This window comes from Heterocephalus glaber, unplaced genomic scaffold (assembly GCF_053883595.1).
Source record: "Heterocephalus glaber isolate CG9 unplaced genomic scaffold, H.glaber_assembly_v1.0 deba00001472, whole genome shotgun sequence".
In the NCBI taxonomy this organism is placed as follows: Eukaryota; Metazoa; Chordata; class Mammalia; order Rodentia; family Bathyergidae; genus Heterocephalus; species Heterocephalus glaber.
The window spans coordinates 59,270,288-59,296,324 of record NW_028258315.1 but is presented as its reverse complement, the minus strand read 5'-3'; the positions used below and the strand labels follow the sequence as shown (position 1 = coordinate 59,296,324).

The following is a 26,037-nucleotide window of genomic DNA, read 5'->3' as shown; positions in this document are numbered from 1 at the left end:
AGGCACATCCTTTAATAAAACTGCAGAAAGCAATCATAACCTCAAACAAAACTGTTACAGGAAGTGAATGATCTGTGTACACTAGTTTGCATAACTATAGGCTGTATCCTATCACCCCTTGAGAACAGTGGTCCGTTCACAGGTTTGGAATTGGTTATCACTCTTCTACTCGTAGTTTCACAAGGAAAAGAGCCACTGGGTTCAAGATACACCCAGACATAATACCAGTGCAGACAACATGGCAACCCTTGGCATCCACAGTGCCCTGGGCATGATTCTTCAGTCTCTCTTTCCCCTCCAGAAACCCTGTCCCTTAATTGCCCTCTATTGCTCTCTACTCCTGCCTTTTCTCCCTATTTCCATGCCTGTGCTTCACTCTTCCAGAGATCTCTCCACTACCCACAGGTTCTGTAGTTTTCCAACAAAACACTAGACTCGATCCATCTGGAATGAAGCTTTACGACTATAGAGAGTTATTTGTTCGTTCAGCTAAGTAGTTCTCAGCTAATACTGACTAGAAACCTAAGAGGGAAAAGATGTCAAAGGGAGAAAAAAAATCAATGAATTCAGTAAAATAAAATCTAACATTTTTCCCAAAACCAAAAGTAATTTTTCTTTGCTCTAAACACCACACTGTTAGAGAACTCTTAAGCAGCATTTTTTTGGACTCAAATGATTTAATGGTCTCTCTTCAAGAAGGAAAATTCTCAGACATTCCTTTCACTCTCAAAAATTTCCAGTGGTCTCAGTTTAAGACACATTAATCTGTGCTCGCTTTGGCAGCACATATACTAAAATTGAAATGATAGAAGATTAGCATGGGCCTTATGTAAGAATGACACCCAAATTTGTAAAGCATTCCATATTTTTTTAAAAGGACCAAGAAGTGATATATACATGTACTGATTTCCCATGGTGAATGTATTTATTGTAAACATATACTGATAAAAAAAGATACACTAATCTAAAACATTAGTTAACTATGCTTAGACCAGGTATGAAAACAGCAACCCAGTGGTCACCGTATATCTAAAAAAGCTATATCAAATTTGTCATCAAAAAGGTATCTATTCCATGGTAAAGACTATCTTAAAAACAACAGCTCTAAAGAAATGAGCATCTGTCTAAAAACATATGAAAGGTAAAATACACAGAAAATAAAAATAAAATTGGAGGACGAAATGTAAGTACTTCTTTTTAAGATATTCTGGAATATCACATCTAAAATTCAGTTGTAATTTCACACCTGCCTTGAAAGTGCAAGGTTCTGAGTTTGAACTCCGGTACAAAAGAAAAGAAAAAAAAATTTTATCTCTGTTAACAAGTTTGATGATGACTGAGCCTACACATCACCACTAAATAAACATTAAATGCATTATCTTATGGGCCAATCTAAGAATTCACTTTTCTTATAAATTCTTTTTTTCTCTTAAGGAGAAAAGCTTCCAATTCACCTTTTACTAAATGTATAAATATCAAATGCATTTGAGTTAATACATCTGTCTATAGGTAACTCTCCTCACAAAACCAAACACAGATTGATTGATTGATTGATTGATTTTCGGTACTGGGGATCAAACTCAGGACCTTGCACTTGCAAGGCAGGCGCCAGAACCACTGAGCTAAATCCCTGGCCCAAACTCAGTTTTTAGACCAAAAGATGCATCATAAATTTTAGGTTCAACAGGCAAAGGTAGATAAAAGGTGGCAAAGTACACACTATACCTGGGCCCACTGATGAAGGTTGTTCCCACCTTTGAAAAAAATGAGCTCATGGTTTGTTAACTCCTGCAAGTACACTGCAAGAATGGGCCCACAGCGTAACTGCGAACTGGCACACCCCTTCTGGAAGATCATCTAGCAGTATCAACCAAAAAGTTTTTCAAAGACATAACTTTGACACAGCAGTTCTAGGGCCAGGGATTTAGCTCAGTGGTTCTGGTGCCTGCCTCGCAAGCGCAAGGTCCTGAGTTCGATCCCTGGTACCAAAAAATAGCAAATATTGTCAGAATTATAAGTATCACTTTCATACCCCCCATAAGGACTGGTTATCTAAAATTATAATATTGCCATACAACAAAGTAACCATGTAGCCATTAAAAATGAGAACAGATTTCTATTTATTCTCAACACAGCATGCGGGGGGGGGGGGCTAAAGTAAGGGAAAACAGCATGCTCGAATTATAGTTTAAAATCTCCCCTTGAGAGAGCAGGGCATGTACCAAAATAAAAACCAAGGTTTTCCTTGAATAATAAGATTCATGGATAAAGTCAGTAAATTTTCTTTCTCTTTTTCCTATTCATATATATTTGGGAATTCTTTTCCTGCAGTATTCATGTTTTCAATTTCTTAAAAAATGCCTCATTGTTTCTCTGGCAAACAGCCTAGATACTTTTAAAAGCCATTGTATATTTGTTATCTTTTCAGTCTTTAAAAATCCTGATAATTTAAATACCTGTTATTCCTGGTCCCTTGCACAATGAGTTAAGGATTGTTTTTAATTTCCCAGGATAAAGCACTCTATGCTATGGTTTCTTCAATTATTATTCACCACTGACATTAGCATGTTCCCTAAACAACATCAAGGTCAATCCATTATAGTCACCTGCTGTTTTATTTCAAAAACAGAGAAACCCTTATTAAATTACTATGAAGAGTCACCGAAACAGCAGGGAAAGGTTATTTATTTAAGGTCAACAAGCTCTGAAACACATAACATCATATTGAATTAAGGCTTCTGAAAACAAGCAACCCATGACCCAAGCGTTAAAGGATAATAAAGATTTGTCACTCCTCTGGTTCCTCCTAGTTTGTCAAAGCAGGAGCTCAATTCAAGCAATCATTTCTTAGAATTCAAACAGTGTTAGGTGCCTGTTTCAAGGTAACACATAGAATTTCTGTTAGGAAACAGCAGCCAAGGCCTTTGGAACAAATTACGTGATTTTAAAGAGAAAGAAGCTCATTCTGCAAGGAGACTTCTGCGAAATTATGACCAAAAGAGTCTAAACCCAGTTGCCCCTCCAGAAGGAATGAACATACAGGAACCAGCCACTAGATGTCATTCTCCTTTAATGTGCTACATTCTTATCCCAATCAAAAGGAAGTCAAGTGGTCCAGACAACTAACTCCTTAAATGGCAGTAATTGAAAATAATCTGACCTTTGACTGGGGTGCTGGACAGAAGTTGACAAAAATAAAAATAAAAACCCACTGGAGACTGGCCATCAGTCCCCAAAGGCAAGCAGCTGTCCAAAACACTACATTTTAATGACTATACTAAAAAATGCAGATGACTTGCAGACAACGGGGGTAACCTTGCAACTAAGCAGGAAAGTAGAACCTATACAAAGTCAGGCACAAATCGGCACTCCAGACCTAATGTTCATGCCAATAATCTCAAATGAGGGAAAAGAACTTGTTTGCTTTTACATTTCTATGAACAACAGCATGAAAGACATGATTCATTTTCATTCTTTATTAAGGATTTAAAAGTGCTGGACCAAGAGGAGCTGCACCAGCATGTGGGCTCCCGCCTGAGGTCCGCCGTTCCATCGGTGAGTACCTACAGATCTCAGGGAGAAGCTGTGTGGCCCAGACCAGTGCTGCTATAGGCTGATCTCAGCCGGGGGTCAGCCCCAACACCAGAGGCTCTGGCACCCCCACGGCCCCAGGCCAGGAGCCTGGCCAGACAGAAACTGCACTGGCACATGGGCTCCCACAAGAGGCCCGCTATTCCATCCCTAAGTGCAGGCAGATCCTGGGGAGCAGCTATGTGGCCTGGACTAGCTCAGCTGTGGGTGGATCCCAGCCCAGGATCCAGCCCTACCCCACAGGCTTGGTCACACCTGCCCAAGCCAAAGGCCCGCCCAGAAAGGGGCTAAAGAGGCACACAGGCTTCAGCCAGAGGCTCGACATACCATCTGCCACAGCCAGAGACCCACCTGGAGAAGAGCTGTCCAGGCACACAAGCAATACCTAGAGACTCACTCCGATACCATTGATAAGTGCAAGGAGACCCTAGCCAAAGCCTGTGCAAACAACAGAAACTGGGGTGCACAGCCCCCAGCCAAAGGTCCTCCCAGACAACAGCTACATACAGGCCCCAGTGAAAGGCACACCTAGATACCATCCCAAGTGTGCTCAGGCCACAGCCAGAAGCCCACTCAGAGAACAGGTCAGCTCCGGGATCTAAAAGGCCACCACTCTGAATCCAGGAATTAGTATACTAGTCAGCAGCAGAGTAAAGGCTGCTCTGTGGCTTGCTGAGAATTCAAGACAACTGGATGAGCAAAATATCGCCTCAACAAAGACACAACAGGCTGCATCTGGTGACATGAGAAGACATGTAAATAAGTCCCAAAACCAGACCTCCAGATCACCTAAGGGAACCCCAAAGGAAACGAGATGGAACAATCTGATACTCAACCACCTGGACTGCCTGAACTGGCAAAGAAAGGGGACCGGGAAAAAATGAAATCAGAAATAATTTCTCAGATATCACCAGAGGTTGTGCCCATAGTGCAAGACATGATTAACAGCCGGGGATTTAGCTCAGTGGTTTCACCGCCTGCTGCACAAGTGCAAGGACCCGAGTTGGATCCCCAGTACCAAAAAAAAAAAAGACATGATTAATAAATCTAGAGAGGACACAGATAAAAAAAATAGAGGAGCTGAGGAATATGATGGAATCCCAACACATGAAACAAATGGAATCCATAAAACAGATGCAAACAGATTTCCAGGAGATTGAAAGCTTCACTGAAAGTCTACACAGCAGAATGAGCCAATGTGAGGATATAATTTCATATATAGAAGATAGGATTGCAATTAGTGATCAGGAAAAGAAAAATTTCTTAAAAATAATAAGGGACCATGAGAAATCAATCCAGCAGCTACTGTATGATGCAAAGAAGAATAATATAAGCCTGATTGGAGTCAAGGAAGAAACAGGAGAGAGTGAAGATGACATAAAAACACTGTTCACAGAACTGATGGCAGAAAACATCACAAATAGGGTAAAAGAACTTGATATACAAATAAGTGAGGCATATAGGACTCCAATTAGCGGTGATCAAAAAAAAATCTACACATAGGCATATAATAGTAAAGATTCCAGAAACCCAACAGAAGAACAAAATTCTACAAGCAGTTAAAGAAACAAATCACACACAACAGAAATGTCATCAGAATCACAGGAGACTTCTCAACACAAACCCACAGGGCAAGACAAGTGTGGAGCTGCCTATTTAAAGCCCTAACGGAAAAAAACCTCCAACCCAGACTGACGTACCCTGCAAAACTATTTTTCAAAACTGATGGAAAAATAAGATACTTTCATGACAAAGAGTACCTTAGGAACTTCATGAGTACCAAACCAGCACTGCAAAAAATTTTAAACAATATCTTAAGAGAATGGGGATCACAACTCCAGGAAGCCCTGCAGAACGAATCCATCAGGCATAACAAGAAATTAAATGCAAAGGGAGAGAATCCAAGAAAAATAAAAAGTCATGACAAGGATAAGTCAATACATGTCAATTATAACCATCAATGTTAATGGTAACAATTCACCAATCAAAAGAAACAGACTGGCAGAATGGGTCAAGAAGCAAGATCCAACAATATGCTACATACAAAAAACACACTTAATTCAAAAAGAAACTCAGACTGAAAGTGAAAAGGTGAAAAACAATACTTTATGTGACAGGAATCCAAAAAAAGCAGGAGTACCTATCCTCTTTGCAGATCAATTGGATTTCAAAACAACACTGATTAAGAGAGACAAAGAAGGACACTACATCCTTGTAAAGGAAAAAATCCAAGAGGAAGAGATGACAATCACTAATACATATGCACTAAACTGTAGTGCACCCAACTATATAAAACAAATACTAACGGATTTGAAAAATCATATAAGCAACAATACAATAGTAGTGGGGACCTTAATACCCCACTCTCACAAATAGATAGATAAGTGATGAAATACTAGAACTCAATCAAACTCTTGAACAAATGAACTTAACAGATGTTTACAGATTGTTCCACCCCACAAAATCAGAATACACATTCTTTTCAGCTGCACACGGGTCGTTCTCCAAAATAGACCCCATACTGACTCACAGAATGTGTTTAATTAAGTGCAAAGGAATTGAAGTTATCCCCTGTATATTATCAGACCATAATGCAATGCAAATGGAGATCCATAGCAAAAGAAACTGGAAAAATTTCATAAACATGTGGAAATTGAACAACACACTTCTGAATAATCAATGGGTCACAGAGGAAATTAAAGAAGAAATCAGACACTTCCTTCAATTAAATGACAATGACAATACAACATATCGGAATCTATGGGACACGATAAAAGCAGTCTTACGAGGGAAATTCATAGCAGTGAATATGCATATTAGGAAAACAGAATGAGCCCAATTAAAAAACTTGATGCTGAAGCTCAAGTTTCCAGAAAAAGAAGAGCAGGACAATCCCAAAGCTCATACAAGGGAGGAAATTATAAAGATCAGAGGAGAAGTCAATGCAATGGAGACTGAGAGAATGATACAAAAAATCAATGAAGCCAAGAGTTGGTTCTTTGAAAGAATCAACAAAATTGACAAACCCTTAGCCAACCTTGTCAGAAAAAGGAAAGAAAAGGCCCAAATCCACGCAATTAGGAGTGAAAAGGGTGAAATTACAACAGACCTAGCAGAAATCCAGAGGATCATCAATACCTACTTCCAGAACCTATACGTCAATAAGATGGACAACACAGAAGAAATGGACAGATTCCTAGATACATATGAATTACCAAAGTTGAAGGAAGAAGACCTAAAAATTCTGAACAACCCGATATCAATTGATGAAACTGGAAATGTAATTAAAAACTTAGAAAAGTTTTTAAGAAAAGCCCTGGTCCTGATGGCTTCACTGCTGAATTCTACAAGACATTTAGAGAGGAACTACTGCCACTACTGATTAAACTCTTCAATGAAATTGAAAGGGAAACAATACTTCCAAATTCATTCCTGGAAGCAAGCATCACTTTGATCCCAAAGCAGAGAAAGACCCAGCTGAAAAAGAGAAATATAGGCCAATCTCACTAATGAACATAGATGCAAAAATCCTTAATAAGATACTGGCAAATAGAATGCAGAAGATCACCAAGAAGATCATACACCCTGACCAAGTGGGATTCATCCCAGGGATGCAGGGATGGTTCAACATATGCAAATCAATCAACGTAATACACTATATCAACAGAGCCAAGGACAAAAACCAAAACAGTATGATCATCTCTATAGACGCAGAAAAAGCATTTGACAAATTCCAACATGCATTTATGATAAAAAAAAAAACCTTAGAAAAATTGGAATAGATGAACTCTACCTGAATCTGACAAAAGCCATCTATGAAAAGCCTACAGCCAATATCATACTAAATGGTCAAAAACTGAAATCCCTCAAACTGAAATCAGGAACAAGACAAGGATGTCCACTATCACCACTCTCATTCAATATAGTTTTGGAAACATTAGCCACAGTAATTAGATAAGAGAAAAAAATAAAAGGAAAAAAGATAGGAAATGAAGAAGTCAAATTGTCATTATTTGCAGACATGATATTGCATATAGAAGACCCCAAGAACTCCACCAAAAGTCTTTTAGACTTAAAAACCAATTTCAGTAAAGTAGCTAGATACAAGGTCACACACAAAAATCTATAGCTTTTCTAAACACAAAAAACAGACTCACTGAGAGAGAAATAGGGCAATCAATTCCTTTCGCAATAGCATCCAAAAAACTGAAATACCTAGGAATCAACCTAACGAGAGAAATCAAAGACCTTTTCTTTGAAAACTAACCACTCTGAAAAGAGAGATTGAAGATGATATCAGAAAATGGAAAGGCATCCCTTGCTCCTGGGTAGGAAGAATCAACATAGTGAAAATGGCCATACTTCCAAAACTGCCATATAGATTCAATGCAATCCCAGCAGCATACTTCACAGACCTATAGAAAACAATCCAAAAATTCATTTGGAACAAGAAGAGACCTAGAATAGCAAAAGCAATACTAGGCAATAAAGACAAGGAAGGGGTGTATCACAATCCCCAACTTGAAACTATACTACAAAGCTACTGTGATGAAAACAGCATGGTACTGGCAAAGAAACAGACTGGAGGACCAGTGGAAGAGATTAGAAGATGCAGAATCAACTCCAGACACACTCAGCCACCTCATCTTTGACAAAGGAACCAAACATCCTCACTGGAGGAAAGATAGCCTCTTTAATAAATGGTGCTGGAAAAACTGGGTTTCAACTTGCCAAAGATTAAAACTAGACCTATATCTTTCACCATGCAGTAAACTAAAGTCAAAATGGATTGAAGATCTAAATATCAAAACAGAAACACTAAACTTCCTGGAAGAGAGGTTAGGAAGAACTCTTGAAGACATTGGTGTAAGAAAAGACTTTATGAACAGAACTTCAGTTGCCCGTGAACTAGCATAATCAACAAGTGGGATCTCTTCTTATTAAAAAGTTTCTGCACAGAAAGAGAAACCACCAACAGTGTGAAGAGACAACCCACAATGTGGGAAAAAAATCTTCACCTGCTATCCCTCAGACAAAGGTCTACTATCTAGAATTTATAAAGAACTTAAAAAAATCAGACCTCCCAAATTTAAAGACTCAATCCAAAATTGGGCATCTGAAATGAACAGACATTTCTCACACAAAGAAGTAGAACTAGCAAATAAACATATGAAAAAATGTTCAACATCACTGGTCATTCGAGAAATGCAAGTGAAAACAACACTGAGATTCCATCTCACCCCAGAAAGAATGGCTGCCATCATGAAATCAACCAATAACAAATGCTGGTGGGGCTGTGGGGAAAGAGGAACCCTGCTCCACTGCTGGTGGGAGTGTAGACTGGTGCAACCACTGTGGAAATCAGTATGGAGATACCTCAAAGAACTAGGACTGGAAGTCCCATTTGACCCTGCTATTCCCCTGCTGGGAATCTTTCCCAAAGAATTGAAAGCATCATACCACAGTGATATATGTGCACACATGTGCACAGCAGCACAATTCATGATAGCTACAACTTGGAAACAACCCAATTACCCATCACCTGGAGACTGGATAAAGAAAATGTGTTTTTTTTATAAAATGGAGTATTACTCAGCCATAAAGAATGAGAAACTAGAGACATTTATAGCTAAATGGATGCACATTGAGGAGATATTCTTAAGTGAAATAGCACTCACATGTGTAAATACCGAATAGTTTCTCTAGTGTGAGAAACTGAAAGTGTAAATAGGGACTAAAAGGCATAATAGATAATATGAAGTAGGAAAAAAAGGGGCAAAAGGGAAGGGGAAATGGGAGGGCTAGGGAAAAGAAAGAAGGGAATGGAATTAATATGAGAAAAAGAAAAACTGGAAACAAAGTCTTTGTAAATAGGGAGGGATGGAAGGGTTGAAGGGAGGGCAGGGGAATGAAGAAAAAATAAGAACCAAGAGAGAATATATAAAGGTGCAAGTTTCCAATGATGAATGTAATTATAATGTATACCTTAAATGTACCAATATAATTAATTTTTAAAAAGTGCTGGATCACCATTAAGATTGGGTTTTTTTTCAACTCCATTGTTTTTCTTCACAGTTTATTTGCACAAAGGCACATCACAAAGAATTGGCGATGAAACATAAGTATAGATCATAGGTTGCAAACAGGGCTAACAAATCACACAAAGCTTGAGGTTGAGCCTTTTCAGGCTGGTTCGGAGTGTATGTTTTAAGCTTTAATTCAACTAATTAATTTTATTATTTGGTAAAATGTTTTAAAAATTGTGATATTACACGTAAAATCACAGATTTTCTTTTCTTTCTAGGTATGGAGCCCAGGGCCTGGTGCACAGAAGGTCAAGTGCTATATTCCCAGCCTCCTGGACTTTTATCCTCTCTTAATATAGCAGAAGATAGCAGTGCAGCTCTCCACCCACCATCCCACACAGTCACTGCAGAGCCTAGAGGTGCCCCTCCAGACCTGCATAGGTACACAATCCACTTGGCAATACTGCCCACCAAGCCCCTTTATTACTGTGGGCTTCCTGCTTGGCCAAGAGCAACATGAATCTGCAACCCTGCTATAAAAATTACAGGAGGAAAAAAAAAGAGTTTGAGAAGTATTAATAAGATCTCATGGAGGAGAACCACCTATATACCAAAGAAGAAAAGCAGGACAACTAAAGACAAGCCAACCTTCCACAAAGATAAGCCCCCAAGCATGTGCAATGATCAGCTCCCTTCTAGGAGACCCACAGGATTGAGCAACCACCCCACCCATTTAATCAGAAGCCCATGTTCTGACCACAGTCTCCAGGGAGGTTCTGGATTGGCAGATGAGTAGGAGAAGAGGAGGGGGTTGGTGATACTTAGTAGACAGGAGCCGAGCCTGCTGGATTCTGTGAGTTGCCTGTTTCAGTTCAGTATGAGGAACTGTCATTCATCACATCCAATTTTATGGCTGACTGGACACTCACATAGGTTAAAAGATACCTGTAATTATCAGAATCTAGCTCCTCACTCCACTTTGCATATCAGTGAAAGCATGGTTTTATTAATACCATTATTATCACATTTTCCAAAATCACAAGTACAAATAAATGAAGGGAAGAACATAGTTTGCATTCTTTATAACATTTTCAAGAGCTGCTGGCCCTTTGGGAAAATGACAGCATGCTCTTTGTGTCACTAGTACTACACTCATACCTCATTCATGAGGTTTTTACAAAGAAGTGCAAGCACTGATTCTCTTGTGGCTTTTCAAGCAGTGGCTTCTAAGCAGTAACTTACATATGCAATTTTTTATTTTCCTTTTATTCCTCCATTATAGCTCATTTTTCAAAATCTGGAAATCTATTGCATATTTGTGAACTTATATAATATTTTCTAGGAAGAGGGAGCAATCAGTTGCTGGCAATTAACATTATCATTATTGTAATACTGATGCCATTCTTGATGTCTTTAATGCAACCCCTAAGCTCCAGGTCCTTGATCCCTTGTTTGTTATTTTCTGTTTCTTCCTTTTACCTCTTACAGGTACCTCTCAAGCTGATGCTTACATGTCACTTGTCTTTCCTCCAGGAAGTCTCCCGCATCACTGTATCTATCACCTCCCCTTACTAGAAAAGCCAGATTTTGGTAAGCTTTCTCTGAGCTCCCCAGCCTCAGGTAGATGCCTCGACATATATCACTTGTCACAGTATTGTTACCTCTTTGTTCTTACTTGCTATGAAGCTCTCAGAGGGTTAAGATCTGTCACTCTTCTATCATCAGCACCTAGCACAGTGCTCATTCATCATTCATCAAATGTTTCTTGAGGGCCCACTGTGTGCTGGGGACTATTCCTAGAGCTGCAGATACCCTAGTGAGCAAGAGATGATTCCCCTGACCTTGCAGAGCTGTCTTTCTAGTAAGTGACAGATAATTAAGGAAATTACTAAACATAATTGCAGAATATGATCAGTGATGAGCAAGATGTAAACAGAGATCTCTGATGGAGAAAAACAAGGAGGATATATCTTAGGTGAAGGGGTGGGGGAAGACCTTGCTGAGAAGAAAGGTAGGCTGATATATGAAGGATGCAAAGGTCCTAGCTTAGGAAGATCCAAGCGAAGGATGTTCTACATGGGCAAAATGGTGAATGCCAAGGTCAAGAGACTGGTGTGAGCCTGAGAGGATCAAAAAATAAAATGAAACAAAATGAACTCAAGGCCCTCTGGCTGGAGTACAGTTTAAAAGCTTTAGAGGAAAAAGCAGGGTCCAGGCATGTGTGATCTTGGAGATAAAAACTGAAAGTCTGGACTTCATTTTAGGTGCAATGGGAGACTGCTTGTGCATCCTCACACTGGGCTATCAGCTCACTGAGTTAGGAACCTAATCATCTCTATCCGAAGCACTGAGCCCTCACCTTCAATAGTATGAAGGGACAATTCACTTCACATAGATTGCCTTCACATGACCCCTTTCTTACCAAATGCAGTGGTTATGACATTGCCATGGTAAGTCTAAAACACAGCAGGCTGAAATGGGTAACCTCGTGAGTTCCTCAGTGCTCATGGACACTCAAGGTTCTCAACAGCCACCACTGAGCACCAAGAGGCACCACTGTCTATTTAGTTAACCAGCAGGGGTGCCTAGTACTTGTCAAATTCTATTGTAGGCATGAGGGACACTGCGACAAGCAAAATGGATACAAACTTCCACCTTCTTGTAGCTTACATTCTAGCTGAGGGCAGGAAAGGGGGACAGCCAAAAAAACAAAGCTGATTGGAATGATCGTAAGTGGCATGGAGAAAAATAAACCAGGTTGAGAGGCAGGAATTGGATAACAATTTCAATAATGCTACACTGAACATATGTTATGTCCTCCTCCTAAACATCACAAGAAAGTTCCACACAGGTCAGCCTCAAAGTACAGGCACTGAAAGAATTGTCATCATTTTATGGGAGGAACAGGCACTGAGAACCTTAGAGACTTGCTATGGTCACAAAGAGCATCATCAGTGGAATAAGCATATGTCTTAAATGCCAAATAATAGGATAAACAAAATGATAATAGGTGAAATTTACTAAGCATTTATTATGCAGTAGGCACTGTTCATGGGCCTTTTATGTTTTCTATCATGTAATCTTCACAACCTGCTCTTGAGGTAGATATTACCATTGTCCCCATTTTATAGATAAGTTACAGCATTAGAAAACAGCTACATGTTATTAAAAAAACCCACATTTTCTTTATCCAGTCTCCAGTTGATGGGCATTTGGGTTGTTTCCAAGTTTTAGCTATCACAAACTGTGCTGCTATGAACATGGGCGCACATATATCACTGTGGTATAATTCTTTTAATTCTTTGGGGAAGATCCCCAGCAGTGGAATAGCGGGGTCAAATGGGACTTCCAGTCCTAGTTCTTTGAGGTATCTCCATACTGATTTCCACAGAGGTTGCACCAGTCTGCATTCCCACCAGCAGTGGAGCAGGGTTCCTCTTTCCCCACAGCCCCGCCAGCATTTGTTATTGGTTGAAATAGGAAGAAAAGGGGCAAAGGGGAAGAAAGTCAGAGGGCTAGGGGAAAGGATAGAAGGGAATGGGATTAATATGAGAAAATGGAAAAACAGGAACAAAATCTTTGTAAATAGGGAGGAATGGAGGGGTTGAAGGGAGGGCTGGGCAAGGGTGAAAAATAAGAACCAAGAGAGACTATGTAAAGGTGCAAATTTCCAATGATGAATGTCATTATATTGTATACCTAAAATGTACCAATGATTAGAATGAATAATCGATAACGCAAAATAGGAAGAAAATGTCCAAAGGGGTAGGGGTAGTGGGAGGGGCAGGGGAAAGGAAAGAAGGGAAAGGAAAAATGATGAGAAATGGAAAAAATGGAAATAAAGTCTTTGTAAATAGGGAATGGTGGAGGGGGTGAAGGGAGGGCTAGGAATGGGGAAAAAGTAAGAACCAAGATGCATTATGTAAAGGTACAATTCCCAGTGAGAAATATAATTATGTTGTATACCTACAATGTACCAATAAAAGAATTTAATAAAGTGCAAAAAAAAAAAAACCAGCTACATGACTTGCCCAAGATTACCAATTAATGAGAGGTGGAGCTGGGCTTCAACTCTAGGCAGTCATCTCCAAGAGCTTATGCTCGCTCATACCACTATTCTGCCCAAAGCCAACTCTGAGAAGAACGGCTGAGAAAAACAGAAACTCCCAGACATCTCAAGATGGCTAGGACCCATCTCTCCTTAAGAGTCCTTGCCCTTTTACTCTTGTGTGAAAGAAGAGAAGAAAGCCACTGGCTGGAGTTAGAGGCTTGCATAACCAATCCCACATCACATTCAGGACCCCCCCTCAATGAGCACTCCTGACCCCTCATCACCAAAAGCTCCTTCACCATACGTACATGCAGTTTGTTGAGCAGCACTGTGTCTGTTGTGCTGTTGGCCCCTGGCTTAGCAGCTTTCCAGAACTGCTTCTGGGCAGAGTATCGATTCATAGGACATAGCTTAAAGAGGCAGTCTATAAAGGAAAGAAAACAAAAACTGTTACTGAGGATGCATGTACATGCAACTATGGGAAAATGACTTCCACTTTTATTTATACAAGATACTTAAATCGCATTATATATAAGTGATGGTACAGAACCCCTTTACAACTCTGTTTTTAAATTTAACTTCACTACTACTATGTGACATTACAGATAAGGAAACTGAAGCTTACAGAAAGAGTCAACTGTCTTTTGTCCCAAGTAAAGCATGGCAAAGATGGGACTCAGTGTTCAATCCAGTGTCTTAAATATTTCCCTATAGCTCTCTCTTTCACTTCATGGTAGACATATTTAAGGACAAATAGTCTTCACTGTGTACAAAAATACATACAAGGATTTCTTTACACAAACCCACATCTCTGTAGCTCACTGAAATTTTACAAATGAAACGATGACAGCTTAAATCTAGCTTATTCAGAGGTACTCCTAGGGCAGTGGTCTCTCAAGTGTTATGCAAGATGCCCCTCTAGGGTACAGAAAGAAAATTCCCGTACTCGTATTGAGATGGTACATCCCCTCATCCTCTCACTATCAATGCATCATGGTAGCCTGTCAGTTATTGTGCCTGGGATCACGCGCATTTACACAGTCTTGTGGCATATAATCAACCCTCGCAACATGGTCAAACACCTTAAAAGACTTCTGCAAAGAAAATGAAACATCAAAGACCATAGTAGTTCAGTCCCAGTAACCCAAAAAAGGCTAGAATTGATCTTTCTCTTATTCTTTGTTGGTCACTGTAAAGATAATGATGAATTAATCAGATCTGGAAAAAGCCATTCACAAATTTTAAAAATAATACACCAAAAATTTAAAATCTTGGCTTTAATGCTGAATCTTACCCTAAAGCATATATAAACACTGAAGTATTAATGATAGTATGAAATGGTCATTAATAATATATACAACATTACTGTTCAATCCTCGTGTTTTTCATTAGCTTCTACTGTCCTGGTTGTCTTATAGCGTATATATTAGTACAGCAATACATGAACATAACTCTAAATATATACACACGCATACACAGTACAGAGGTTGGGGTGTATTTGCCAAATTTTTTGATGAGGATATGCCGTCAAAAAAGTTCAAAGAGGGCCAGGGGTTTAGCTCAGCAGTTCCGCCACCTGCCTTGAAGGCAGAAGGTCCTGAGTTTGATCCTCGGTACCAAAAAAAAAAAAAGTTCAGAGGAGGTGGGTGCCATGGTGCATGTCTGTCATCCCAGAACTGAGGGAGGGTGAAGCAGCAGGATAGCAAGTTTCTTAGTGAGACCTTGTCTCAAAATTTTAAAAAATGGGGAGAGGGGGTGGGCTGAGGATGTACCTCAGTGGTAGTGTGCTTGGGTTTAATGGAGAGAGAGAGAGTGAGAGAGAGAGAGAGAGAGAGAGGGAGAAAGAGAGAGAGAAAGGGAGAATGAATTTTCAGGAGTAGTGGTGCACACCTGTAAACCTAGCTACCCTGAGGCTAAACCTAGAAGACAGCAAATGTGAAGCCCAGCCTGGGCAACAGAGTAAGATCTCATCTTCCAACCCCCACACCAAAAAGCAAAAAATTCAGAGGACTGAGGATGTGGTTCAGTGGAAGAGATCATGCTTAGTGTGTACAAGGCCCTCAGTTTAATCTCCAGCACTACTCACATACACTAGAAATAATTTTCCTAGCAAGCTAATATTTAAAATTGATACTCAAGGGCATAAACACTGGACTTTACTTCTGATCACTCTTTCAGTCAAGACCAATGAATTAATTATCATATACTGTACTCACAAATACTTGACATTGTTCAGAAAAAAAAGATTATTTAATTATAAAAGCAAAAGTTACTTCATTTCTGTAATCTCCTTCATCAATTCAGTATTTCTACCTAATCATAGGCAATTATAAGGTAAATATAGGAAAACTGATTTTTTCAAGACTCTGATCCATCTACTAAAGTAATTTTCATTGCATATGAAAGATATTAAGTCTTTAGGAGAACAAAGAATAAAATAGGTAACCAGTTTAAAAGATGGAGCTGTTCTCCCTGCTTCCCACAAAAGGCACAGATCATGGTCATTTGCTGTACCCGTGGCAACGACATCACAGCAAGACATGCAGTTTTTCTAGCTGACTGATGGATGTGAACTCTCCATGTACCTCCTGAATAATTACACAACTATGAAACTACCAGCCAGAATTAAACATCCTGTCTGTGACACAGGTCCCAGGGTGGCATCTAGGCTGAGCCAAGATGATTTCCTTAACCACATGACTTTTTTTTTTTTAAGACAGGGTCTTGCTATGTAGCACAGGCCGACCTTAAACTCACTACGTAGTCCAGGCTGGCCTCGAACTTGTGATGATCCTCCTGCCTCAGCATCCCAAGTGTTGGGATTACAGACATGTACCACCATGCCAGGTTATATGACTTTTTAAAAAAGTATTCAAAATGCTTGTCACCAGCATTAACTTTTGATATACAACGTACTTTATGGAGGAAATGGGATTAACAATCTTAAATTTCAATAGGAATAAGACATAGAGAACAAAATGACCTATTTTTTTCCTTTAACATATTTCTTATACTGATAGCTAAATGCATTAATTCCCCCCAAAATGATTTGAGTTGATCTGGAGAACAATCAGGCTAGATCTACAATGTTGAAGTGTAACACACAACGAGAGGCACCATTTTACAATAGTGCACATTACTAACAAGCAAGCCCCTCACTAAAACAAACGGGCTATATCACAGGCTCAAAACTTCACATTCAACTAAAGTGACAGTGTGGATTTAAGCATCGTCAATTCAACCAAAGCCTTGTTATAGCTTCCATACCAACTGTTTTCCTTGGACAAAACAGAGCACTACATTGGACGAAATGTATTTACAACCAACTGTCTATGTAAATATAAGAGATGCTAACATACTAGTAACAGAACCAAATTAGCCTTGCTGATTTTGCCCTGCCTTGCTGGTTGCTTAGCAACTGATTCAAAGTAAAAATTAAATTAACCAATTCAGATGTTATGCTAAAGTAACCTTCTGAAATTCTGCAATTCAGCAATTTCATATTGCCCTTTGCTGTTTATATGGTATGGCAGGACAAAATTAAAGTTTTGCCGGGCCTTAATACTATGCTAAGCATAGAAACACACAAATATAGGAAATTCAGTAGAAGAATATATATATCTATACGGAGAGAGGGAAGCATATGTGTGTTTTGTGTGTGAACATGTGTGCACACTCATGTTCACACACACCATGGTTTGGGTTCATCCCAAAGAAATGCCACAAAGGAAATCCTGTGTGACATGTGATTTCAGGCCTTTGAGGAATATACTTAGCTTTCAAAAATAACTTTGGAATATTCTAAAACTTTAGCATATGCCACATTAAATTAGCAAAGGAGAATTTAGGTGAATAGATGGGTTGGGTTAAATGTTAAAGGGCTAGAACCCACAGGGAACAGGTCACAGGCAATCCTTGACTGTTTAAATGATATCCCAAAGCTTGGTTATAGGGAGAATACTTAACTGCTTAGTAGATGAGTTAACTATCAAACTGTGACCTGTGGTGCACAGTTAAAAGAAGATGGGAATCCCCATCTCTGTAGCTCTGCAGTCTTGAACCAAGGTCCCTGAGAGCAGGGACTCAAGACTAGGGATAGAGCAGGAACCTAATATAAGTTCTGAATTGTCCACAGGGCTCCAGAAACAATGGCAGACAGGTCTCCTGAAGCTACTTCATGCTTTCAACTTATGGGAGTGTATTCACAGACTAAATTACTATTTACTGAGGTGCCTACTGTGTGTGGGTTCAGTTGTAGACAATGAAAACAGAAGAGTAAACCCACTGCACTAGTTTCTTAATACAATCCTAGGGACAGACACACAAGTCAAATAAGCTGAATCACAGCAAATTGAAAGTACTATGGAGGAAAAAAATGTCTTTGGTCATAGTATGGCTATAATGGAGAATCAGTGCCCCATACAAGGGCATCTGGAAAGGCACCTCCAGGAATACTGCATCTGAACACAGAGCTGAAAAATGGAAATAAAGAGCCAGCACTGATGAGAAATCTGGGGGCAAGGCCTTGAAGATAGAGAAAATAGCAAGTGAAAAGGCCCTGAGCTGGGAAAAATAATCTTTACAATGTTGAGAGAATAGAAAAGAGGATGTGAAGATAGTAGGCAAAAGCTGTGGCTAGAGAAGCAAGCAGAGGCTGTATCGTGCAGGGCTATGTGGGCCTCGTGAAGCAGCTGAGTCATTCCAAAAGCAGTGGGAAGCAGCTCAGCCTGTAACCAGAGGAAGACCTTGGTCTGGCTTATGTTTCTAAGGGAGCTTTTCACTGGTGATAGTGCCTACCAAGAAAGTGAAGGCTGAGGAGGCACGAGAATAGAAGGGCAAGGAGGAATAGAAGTCAATAACTTTACTTTGGCTATTCATAGTTTCAGTTGCTTATGTAACCTTCAAGATAAAATGTTGAATAATGAATGGGACAACCATCAACTAGCAGGTTAAGAACACAGAACAGTCAGTTATTAATGGATGCCAGGAATCAGGAAGACAAAAGGAGATGAAAAAGAATAGAGAGCTGGAGAACAGCATAGTTTTTGTTCTGTTTTTTTTTTTTTTAAAGTCAGTATTACAAATACAATGCAGGTAACTATCCAGGACTAGAAGACCCTAGCCACCCTATCCAAATCTAAAAACTATGCTCATTTGAGGTTTACAAAAGCTTAAATGAGATTAAAAGTTCTCATGGGGCAGAAGAGGAGCCCTCTCTCTTTCTCCATCCCCTGTTCAGATAAAAAGAACTCAAGGAAAAATCAAATTTAAAAACTCCACTCCATCTTCTATGAAACCCAAATCTATCTTCCCAAATTTTGATAAAAGAAGATAGGAAGAGGTTGAGGAGTATATTTGACAGATTAAGCAAAATAAAGCCTGTGTTTCTGCAGAGGAGTACCAACAAGAAGCAAGATGCTTTGAGTGGCAGATACCCAGAAAGACTTGGGAACTGGAGGGTACAGGCACCAAGAGTGGTAGGAGTGGGATAATAAGCCCATAATTAGCAGTGGACTGAAAACATACAAGAGGCTGCCCTGGCCCAGCTCTTGTTCTGTGGCAGAGACACAAAGTTTAGTTTTGGTCATCAGTGTCACAAACAGATGTGGTGAAGGAAGTCCCACAATGACACTGTGCAGGGCCTGTCACTACTATAAGCTGAAACAGAAAAAGCCCAGAGCAGAATACAGAGGTGATAACAGAAGGGACAAATCATCTCATCCACTGCCGCACAAATAATATTCTGAGACTTTTACAGTGACACAAAAGACTCAGTAAATACTACAAAAGAGCTACATGCTATGCTTGCAATTCGGTTGCGACCAGAATTATGGAATTTCGTAAAGCCAATCTTATCTATAATAACATAAGCTAACAAATTATATTTAAAACAGATTAACCTACAGCTGGGAATGGTGATACATGTCTACAATCCCAGGTTTCAGGAGGTGGAAACAGAGGGATCTTTGTGAATTCAAGGTCAGCCTGGGCTACATAGTGAGTTCAAGGCCAGCCTGGACTATGTAGCAAGACCTTGTTTCAATCAATCCATCCATCCATCCTACAGATATCAAGGGACACATCTCATCTAGAAACACAGTGGTATATACCAAAAGAAAATGTTAAAATATTTGAAACTGTTGCTACTTAAAAGTGAGAAGGCATCAAAGGTCACACACATGTCTGTTATTTTTATTGTTTTATCAAAATTTGACTTTTCTGAGGTGGCATTCAATACAGTAATATAAAATTAACCATTTTAAGCAAACAACTCAGTAGCATTCAGTATGTTCACAATGATATGGAACCACTGTCTCCATCTATTTCCCAAAACATTCTCATCATTCCCAAAAGGAAAACCTGTACCTATTAAGCAACTACTCCCACTCTCCATATATTACTGTTTTAAAAGATGTGCATGTGTCAAAGAAAATACTTATTTTTAAACTGCCTCTGGTACTCAACTGTGTTCAATGTTCAATTTTTAGTGAGATATTAACTTTGTATTACAGACTGACCAAAGGCAACAAACTGCATGCTATGGCTTGAATGTTTGTTTCCTCCAAGACTTCGGTTGAAATTTAATTGCCAATGCATTGGCATTGGGAAGTGGGACCTTTAAGTGGGGACTAAACCATGTGGACTGCACTCTCAAGGATGAGTTTAATGCTTGAATAAAACGGCTTTTGGGAGCGGCCTCTTGATGTTGTCTCTTCCACTCTTCTGCCTTGTGAGGAACAGTGCTCCTCCCCTCTAGGAGATGCAGTGTTCAAGGAGCCAACTTGGGAGCAGAGGCCAACCCTTCAGATATGAAAGTTGCTGGTCCCTTGATCTTAGATTTCTCAGCCTCCAGAACTATCAACCAATAAATTACTATTCATTACAACTTAGTCTGTGGTATTCTGTTGGAGCATCACAAATTGACTAAGATACTAGATAATATCCAGTATCAGTGAACTTGTAGATCTCTTTTTTTTCTGCACTACTGATAGGTTTACAGACTGGGGGTAGCAACTGTGGGGGTCAGTGTGGCATGAGTCAAAATACATACACACATATAACCTACAGCACATCATTCAGTAATTCTGCCACTAGGCACAGTCCAAAGAAATCTTTCACAGATCCCCACATCTCACACACTGACATATAGAAGGAAGGGTGTTCTAGGAAAGAGAGCAATGAAAAAGGCACCAGCCCTTAAATGCACTGGCCAGGAAGCAACCCAATCACATGATGCCATCAGGATGCAAAGGAGCTGAGGCAGGATGTTCAATGTGCCCAGGAAGAAGAAACAAACATTTTGACTCTAAGCAGTTTCTGCTATATCTATCCTCAAGCTCAACAAAGTTTCATGTCATTCTCTCTTACCATTCCACTACTGCACCTTTTGCTCCAACATCCACTGGCTGGGGTTGAAGCAGTAAAACATAGTTTTTTCACCTACAGAATTTGAACTCTGTAAAACCATCAAGAGTGACCAAAAAGGCAAAAAATAAACAGGATAGCATTGTTTGTAAATTCATTTAGCCAGGAGATATGAATGCAATTTTATATAGGGAGAGATAAATCAAGAGTTGATATACATAAGTTACAAATATAAAAAATTTAAGTGCTGATTATTCATAGCTTGTCTTTTTTTTAAATGATAAAAGGCAATAGAAAATTTCAAAAGGAAAGGACAATATAATTAACATAAAGGGGAGTCCTGATTTCCACCAAGGTAATTCATTTCCACCAAAGTAGTAACGAAAAGGAAATATAAAATAATCAATATAAAGAATTAACCCAGGAATGTAAACAGTATATACTGCATAATGCATACTAATAAAAAATTAAAATTTGGAAAACAGAACTCAGTTTAGATTTGCTATACTTAAACCTGAGCAGGATGGAGTTTATCTGCCTAATGTATAATTCTGCCTCCAGTGCATTCAGTAAATATGGGGCCAAAGAATAAATTAAAAGGTATTGGGCCAGGAATGTAGCTCAGTGGCACAGCATCTGCCTGGCAAGCACGCATCCCTGAGTTCGATTCTAGGTACTAAAAAAATTAAAAGGTATCAAAGTGAAACAAATCTAATATGGCAGTTTAGCAAAAGGAAAGCTTACTCGTACTTCAACAAAAGCCTTCCATGAGCAATAATGAACTTGTTTGCTGTAAGGAAAAACCAGTTAGTTACACATTCTTGTGTCTACTGCATGCTAATCATACTTCCCAAGCCATGATAGCAGCTTTTTCAAGTTAAATGACATTTTCCAATTGGGACTACTAAATAAAACCTCCATTACCTGTCAGCAAAAAATATAAACATTGCTATTAAGAGACAAAAGGCAATGAGGTAATTTCTACTTCAGACAACTAGATGCTTCTCTGAATAGAAAACTCAAGCTGCCCATTTGCAAGGCTGCTACCCTCTGCCTTTCATCACCTTTCCTGTTTGCAGAACAATCATTCACAAACCAATTAATAAACCAGAAAATAGGTCGAAACTTCCTTTCTGACCTACTGTAGCTCAGACAATTAAATTTTTACTTATCTATTTGCAAAGATTATTTAATTTGGACCAGCTTTAGCCTAAAGAAGAGTAGAAGCAAATCAGCTGGAAAGATAACTTCTCTTCCCATTAAATAAGACAAAAGGAACCACAAATTCCTTCCAACCAGCAGCCAGAACACAAGCTCCTGCCCACACTTGGACAATGAAATAGTCTACTTTGATCTCTGCACCTAGAAAGATGGCTGCAAAGATCCACTTAAAGTTTGCTGGTAGCAATACTACATGTCTAGGAACAATGCAGAGAGACTGGCGTCAAGCAGGGATGAAGACTTACTGGGTTCCTATGCATGATGCTGGCTGCACCGCTATGCCTCCCCTCACCTAGCTTCTCAGCTTCTCTACTGATTCTGTGAGCTCTCCAATATTCTTCAATGCCTTCCTTTTTGCCTTACCTTTGTCAATTTCTCTCATTTGCTTCTAAAACCCTAGGTGGCCTATAGAGCAATAAAACATTTTACTTTATTGGCAATGCAAATCAGAAAAAGCTTCACCACTGACAGAATGTCAAAACAATAAGAGCCAGGGAATCTAAAAAACCCAGGTTCTAGCTCTGGCTCCTCAGTCACAGGCTGAACAACTCAGTCCAGATGACTGAAACCTCTTTGTACCTGTGTGTGTTCTACAAGACAAATCATTTCTCCCAGACTACACTGCCCTATGATCCAACAAAGCATGTGGAAGCTTACAATCCATGTCACGTAACCAACAGAAAATCCAAATCTGTAAATGCTAAAGAGCACACTGATAGGGAATGTACTTAAATGAGTTTAAACTCCAGCTCTACCACACATTACTGTCAGGTAAAAGGCCAAAAACCAAGACCAGACAAGGCCACAACAAGCCTTTATTGGGGGAACAGATCTGGCAGGCTGTCTCTGAACAAAGGAGAGACAAAGGCAGTATGGCCAGGACAGCAAGTGCCTTTTATAGGAGCAGGGGTGGGGCTTGTAGGAGCTGAGGTGGGGTTGAGTGAGGTAGTGGCTAGGGACTGGAGGAGCCTGTGACGTCACTAGTTGCTAGGAGGAGAGCAAGTATTCAGTTACTCTTTTGGTGAGAGTAGGGGCATCTTGGAAAGAAGGTAGCTATTATATACAGCAGCCTCCTTAAATTGGAGGGAAATCTATCAATTACCTGTTTAATTTCAGGGAAAATGGTCTAAATTCTCTAAGTTTTATTTCTTGCCTATTAAGGGAATAATCACAATAGGTAACTCATAACTTGAAAGACTAACTTAACTGCTTCACTTAAAGTCCTTCAAGTATGACTCAGCACAAACATTCAATAAACACAGCTGCTATGCTGGAAAGCACACCACAGTTCTGGAAGGACATACTACCATGAAAAACTTACACACAACATGAATGAGGCTCACCAACATTATTTTGAGTGGACAATGCCAAAGCAAAAAAAAGGGTTCATTTATAGTCAATGAATCTATTTACATGAGACTGAAGAACAGGTAAATATTTATAGTGACAGCATCAAAATAGTGATTACCTTTATTGCAGGTTGGGTTGGTATCCTGTGGACAGAAGTGATTTCTGGAGAACAAGAAATGTTCTATATGTATGCAAAATTCCATCAAGCAATACATTTAAGGTTTTTGCATATATTCATAAAAATACACACATATATGTGAAATACCTCATATAAAAGACAAAATGAAATAGTTCATGTCGTGATAAAAAGCAAGATCATGCTGATAATGAAAAAATAAATTTTCTCTTCATAGAAAAAGGTTAATAATGTCTGATTTCCATCACTGAAAAACATGCTTTGTTTGGTCAAGGATTGGAGGGTGCTGGCTTTTAATGACAGGAAGAAAGGAGGATGAAGGGAGAGATGATATTACGACTCTCCAATGCCCTCAGTCACTCAAATCACCTATAGGACACTCAGGCAATGTGACTCTCCTGGCCCAATGCTTAGTGTCCAAAGGGACTGCAATAGAAGGAGTCTTTCCCAGGATTCCCTATTCTATCCAAATAGCTTTATAACATTAAAAGTCAGTATTTAAAAAACAAGCTCTAATGAAAAGATGTGATGTCTGATATGTGCTTCAAAATAATCAGGGAGAAGAAAAGACAAGATCAGCCATAGGTTGGTTATTGTTAAAGGTGTGTGCTAAGTACAGGGAGATTCACTATATTACTATTAATTATGGGCTTAAATTTTTATGTAATAGAAAGTTATAAGAATCACCTTTGAAATTTACTTTTAAGTATTTTTTTAATAAAAATATTCACTGAGTTCAAAACCAGTTTTTTTCTCTAACTCTTAACTCAACAAGGGAGAGAGAGGAATGCCTTCCTTCTGGAAAATCAATACATTCTGGAAAAGAGAACATAACTGGATAGACACATCAAAAACTTCTATAGAGAGAAATGCATGAGAGAACATGAGAGAGAGACAGAGACAGACAGAGGCAGCAAGGCAGACAGAAGCAGAGACAGAGATGAGAATATGAGTATGAAAATGAGAGAATGAGAATGTGAATGTTAAATTTGTGAGCAGTGACAGCATTGCCAACTTTGGCTTAAAAATTCTAGCTGTGTAAATCTCACTGTGCACAGCCCTCACTATATCAAAAATTATAGCCCTTGAAAACTTCTGAGGGTAGGTAACATCTACAAAAGGGCATTCACAAGGCCTGAAGCAGTCAGCATGAAAGCAGTTACATAAGCTATTGGGATGGTCATCCCAAAATCCCCCTGGAAAAGTACTTTTTCCATCAGAAAGTCCTGCTACACAATGGGAAAGTAGGCCATTTCTCTTGCAGTAATTTGTTTTCTCCTTCATCCTCCAAATGTTTATTAAGCCTGTGTGTTGGAGATACAAAGTAAAACTTAGTTGTATGAGTGTCATGGAGAGACTGAGGAACCAACAGGTAAGCCCAGGGTGTTTGGAATACACAGGGCCGTTAACCCATCCTAGGTAGAGATACAGGGGCAGTGAGAGGAAGCTCCTGGTTGGATGTTTGCAGGATCTACCAGACAAGCAGGAGTGACGGTGGGGGAAGGAAGAGGAATGTACCTTGTCCAAAGAATGAAAAGCCAATCAGTTGTGTGCATGACAGCCATCAATGCAGCTCCAGAATTAACTCACTCTCCTGTGACAGATTCCTGGACATGGCCCACCATATAGAAGTGGGATCCACCAGTATAAGCAACTCACCGTTCCTCCTCCCTCCCATACCTAGGCAATGTATCCCTCAGACCATGTTAATCTCCTTTTCCTCACTGGTTGTCCACAAACACACAGTTCTAAGTGCCACGCCAGCTAAGCAGAGCTGTCATTACTAGTTTAGATCCATTTCTCCACATAGAAACAAGAAGGACCACAGGAAGACACTGCCCAGATGTCTTGTTTTATTCTATCTTATTCTCCGCTGAAGACCTGGGGACCCAAACCTAAGGACCTCAGAGCTTCCCCTCCATCCCAGCATTTTCTAACCACCCTCAGCCATGTGTGAGCTGCACCATCCCCATACTCTTGACATTTCTACATATTAAGCCTCCCTTCAATAGATTTTTTTTTTTTTGGTACTGGGGATCGAACTTGGGTCCTTGCACTTGCAAGGCAGTTGGTGGAACCACTGGGCTAAATCCCCGGCCCTCTCAATAGACCCTTTCACTAACCCAAACCCCAGGAGAGAAAAAGGCAATTCAGTTAGGATTCACTCAGAGGCATCATGCGTACACCCTCAATAAAGAGAAAAGTTGCTTTCTTAATTTATTTCATGACCTATGTTTCATTTGCTTACACTTTATTTTTATCCTAGCACACAGCCTACCACCAAAGTATCTGCTAAA

The 26,037-nt window shown here is 39.6% G+C and overlaps 1 protein-coding gene and 1 non-coding gene across 2 annotated transcripts in view; one reads left to right on the top strand and one right to left on the bottom strand.

Annotated features, from left to right (window-relative positions):
- Itpr1 (inositol 1,4,5-trisphosphate receptor type 1) overlaps nucleotides 1–26,037 on the bottom strand; it is a 336,388-nt gene that overhangs the window by 202,542 nt on the left and 107,809 nt on the right. Inside the window, exon 5 of the mRNA XM_087181363.1 lies at nucleotides 13,977–14,092. Coding sequence (XP_087037489.1) covers nucleotides 13,977–14,092 — 116 coding nt within the window. The remainder of the gene's footprint in view (nucleotides 1–13,976; nucleotides 14,093–26,037) is intronic.
- On the top strand, nucleotides 768–870 carry LOC147826369 (U6 spliceosomal RNA). The gene has a single exon (XR_015439664.1). It is a non-coding gene; the product is annotated as a U6 spliceosomal RNA (small nuclear RNA).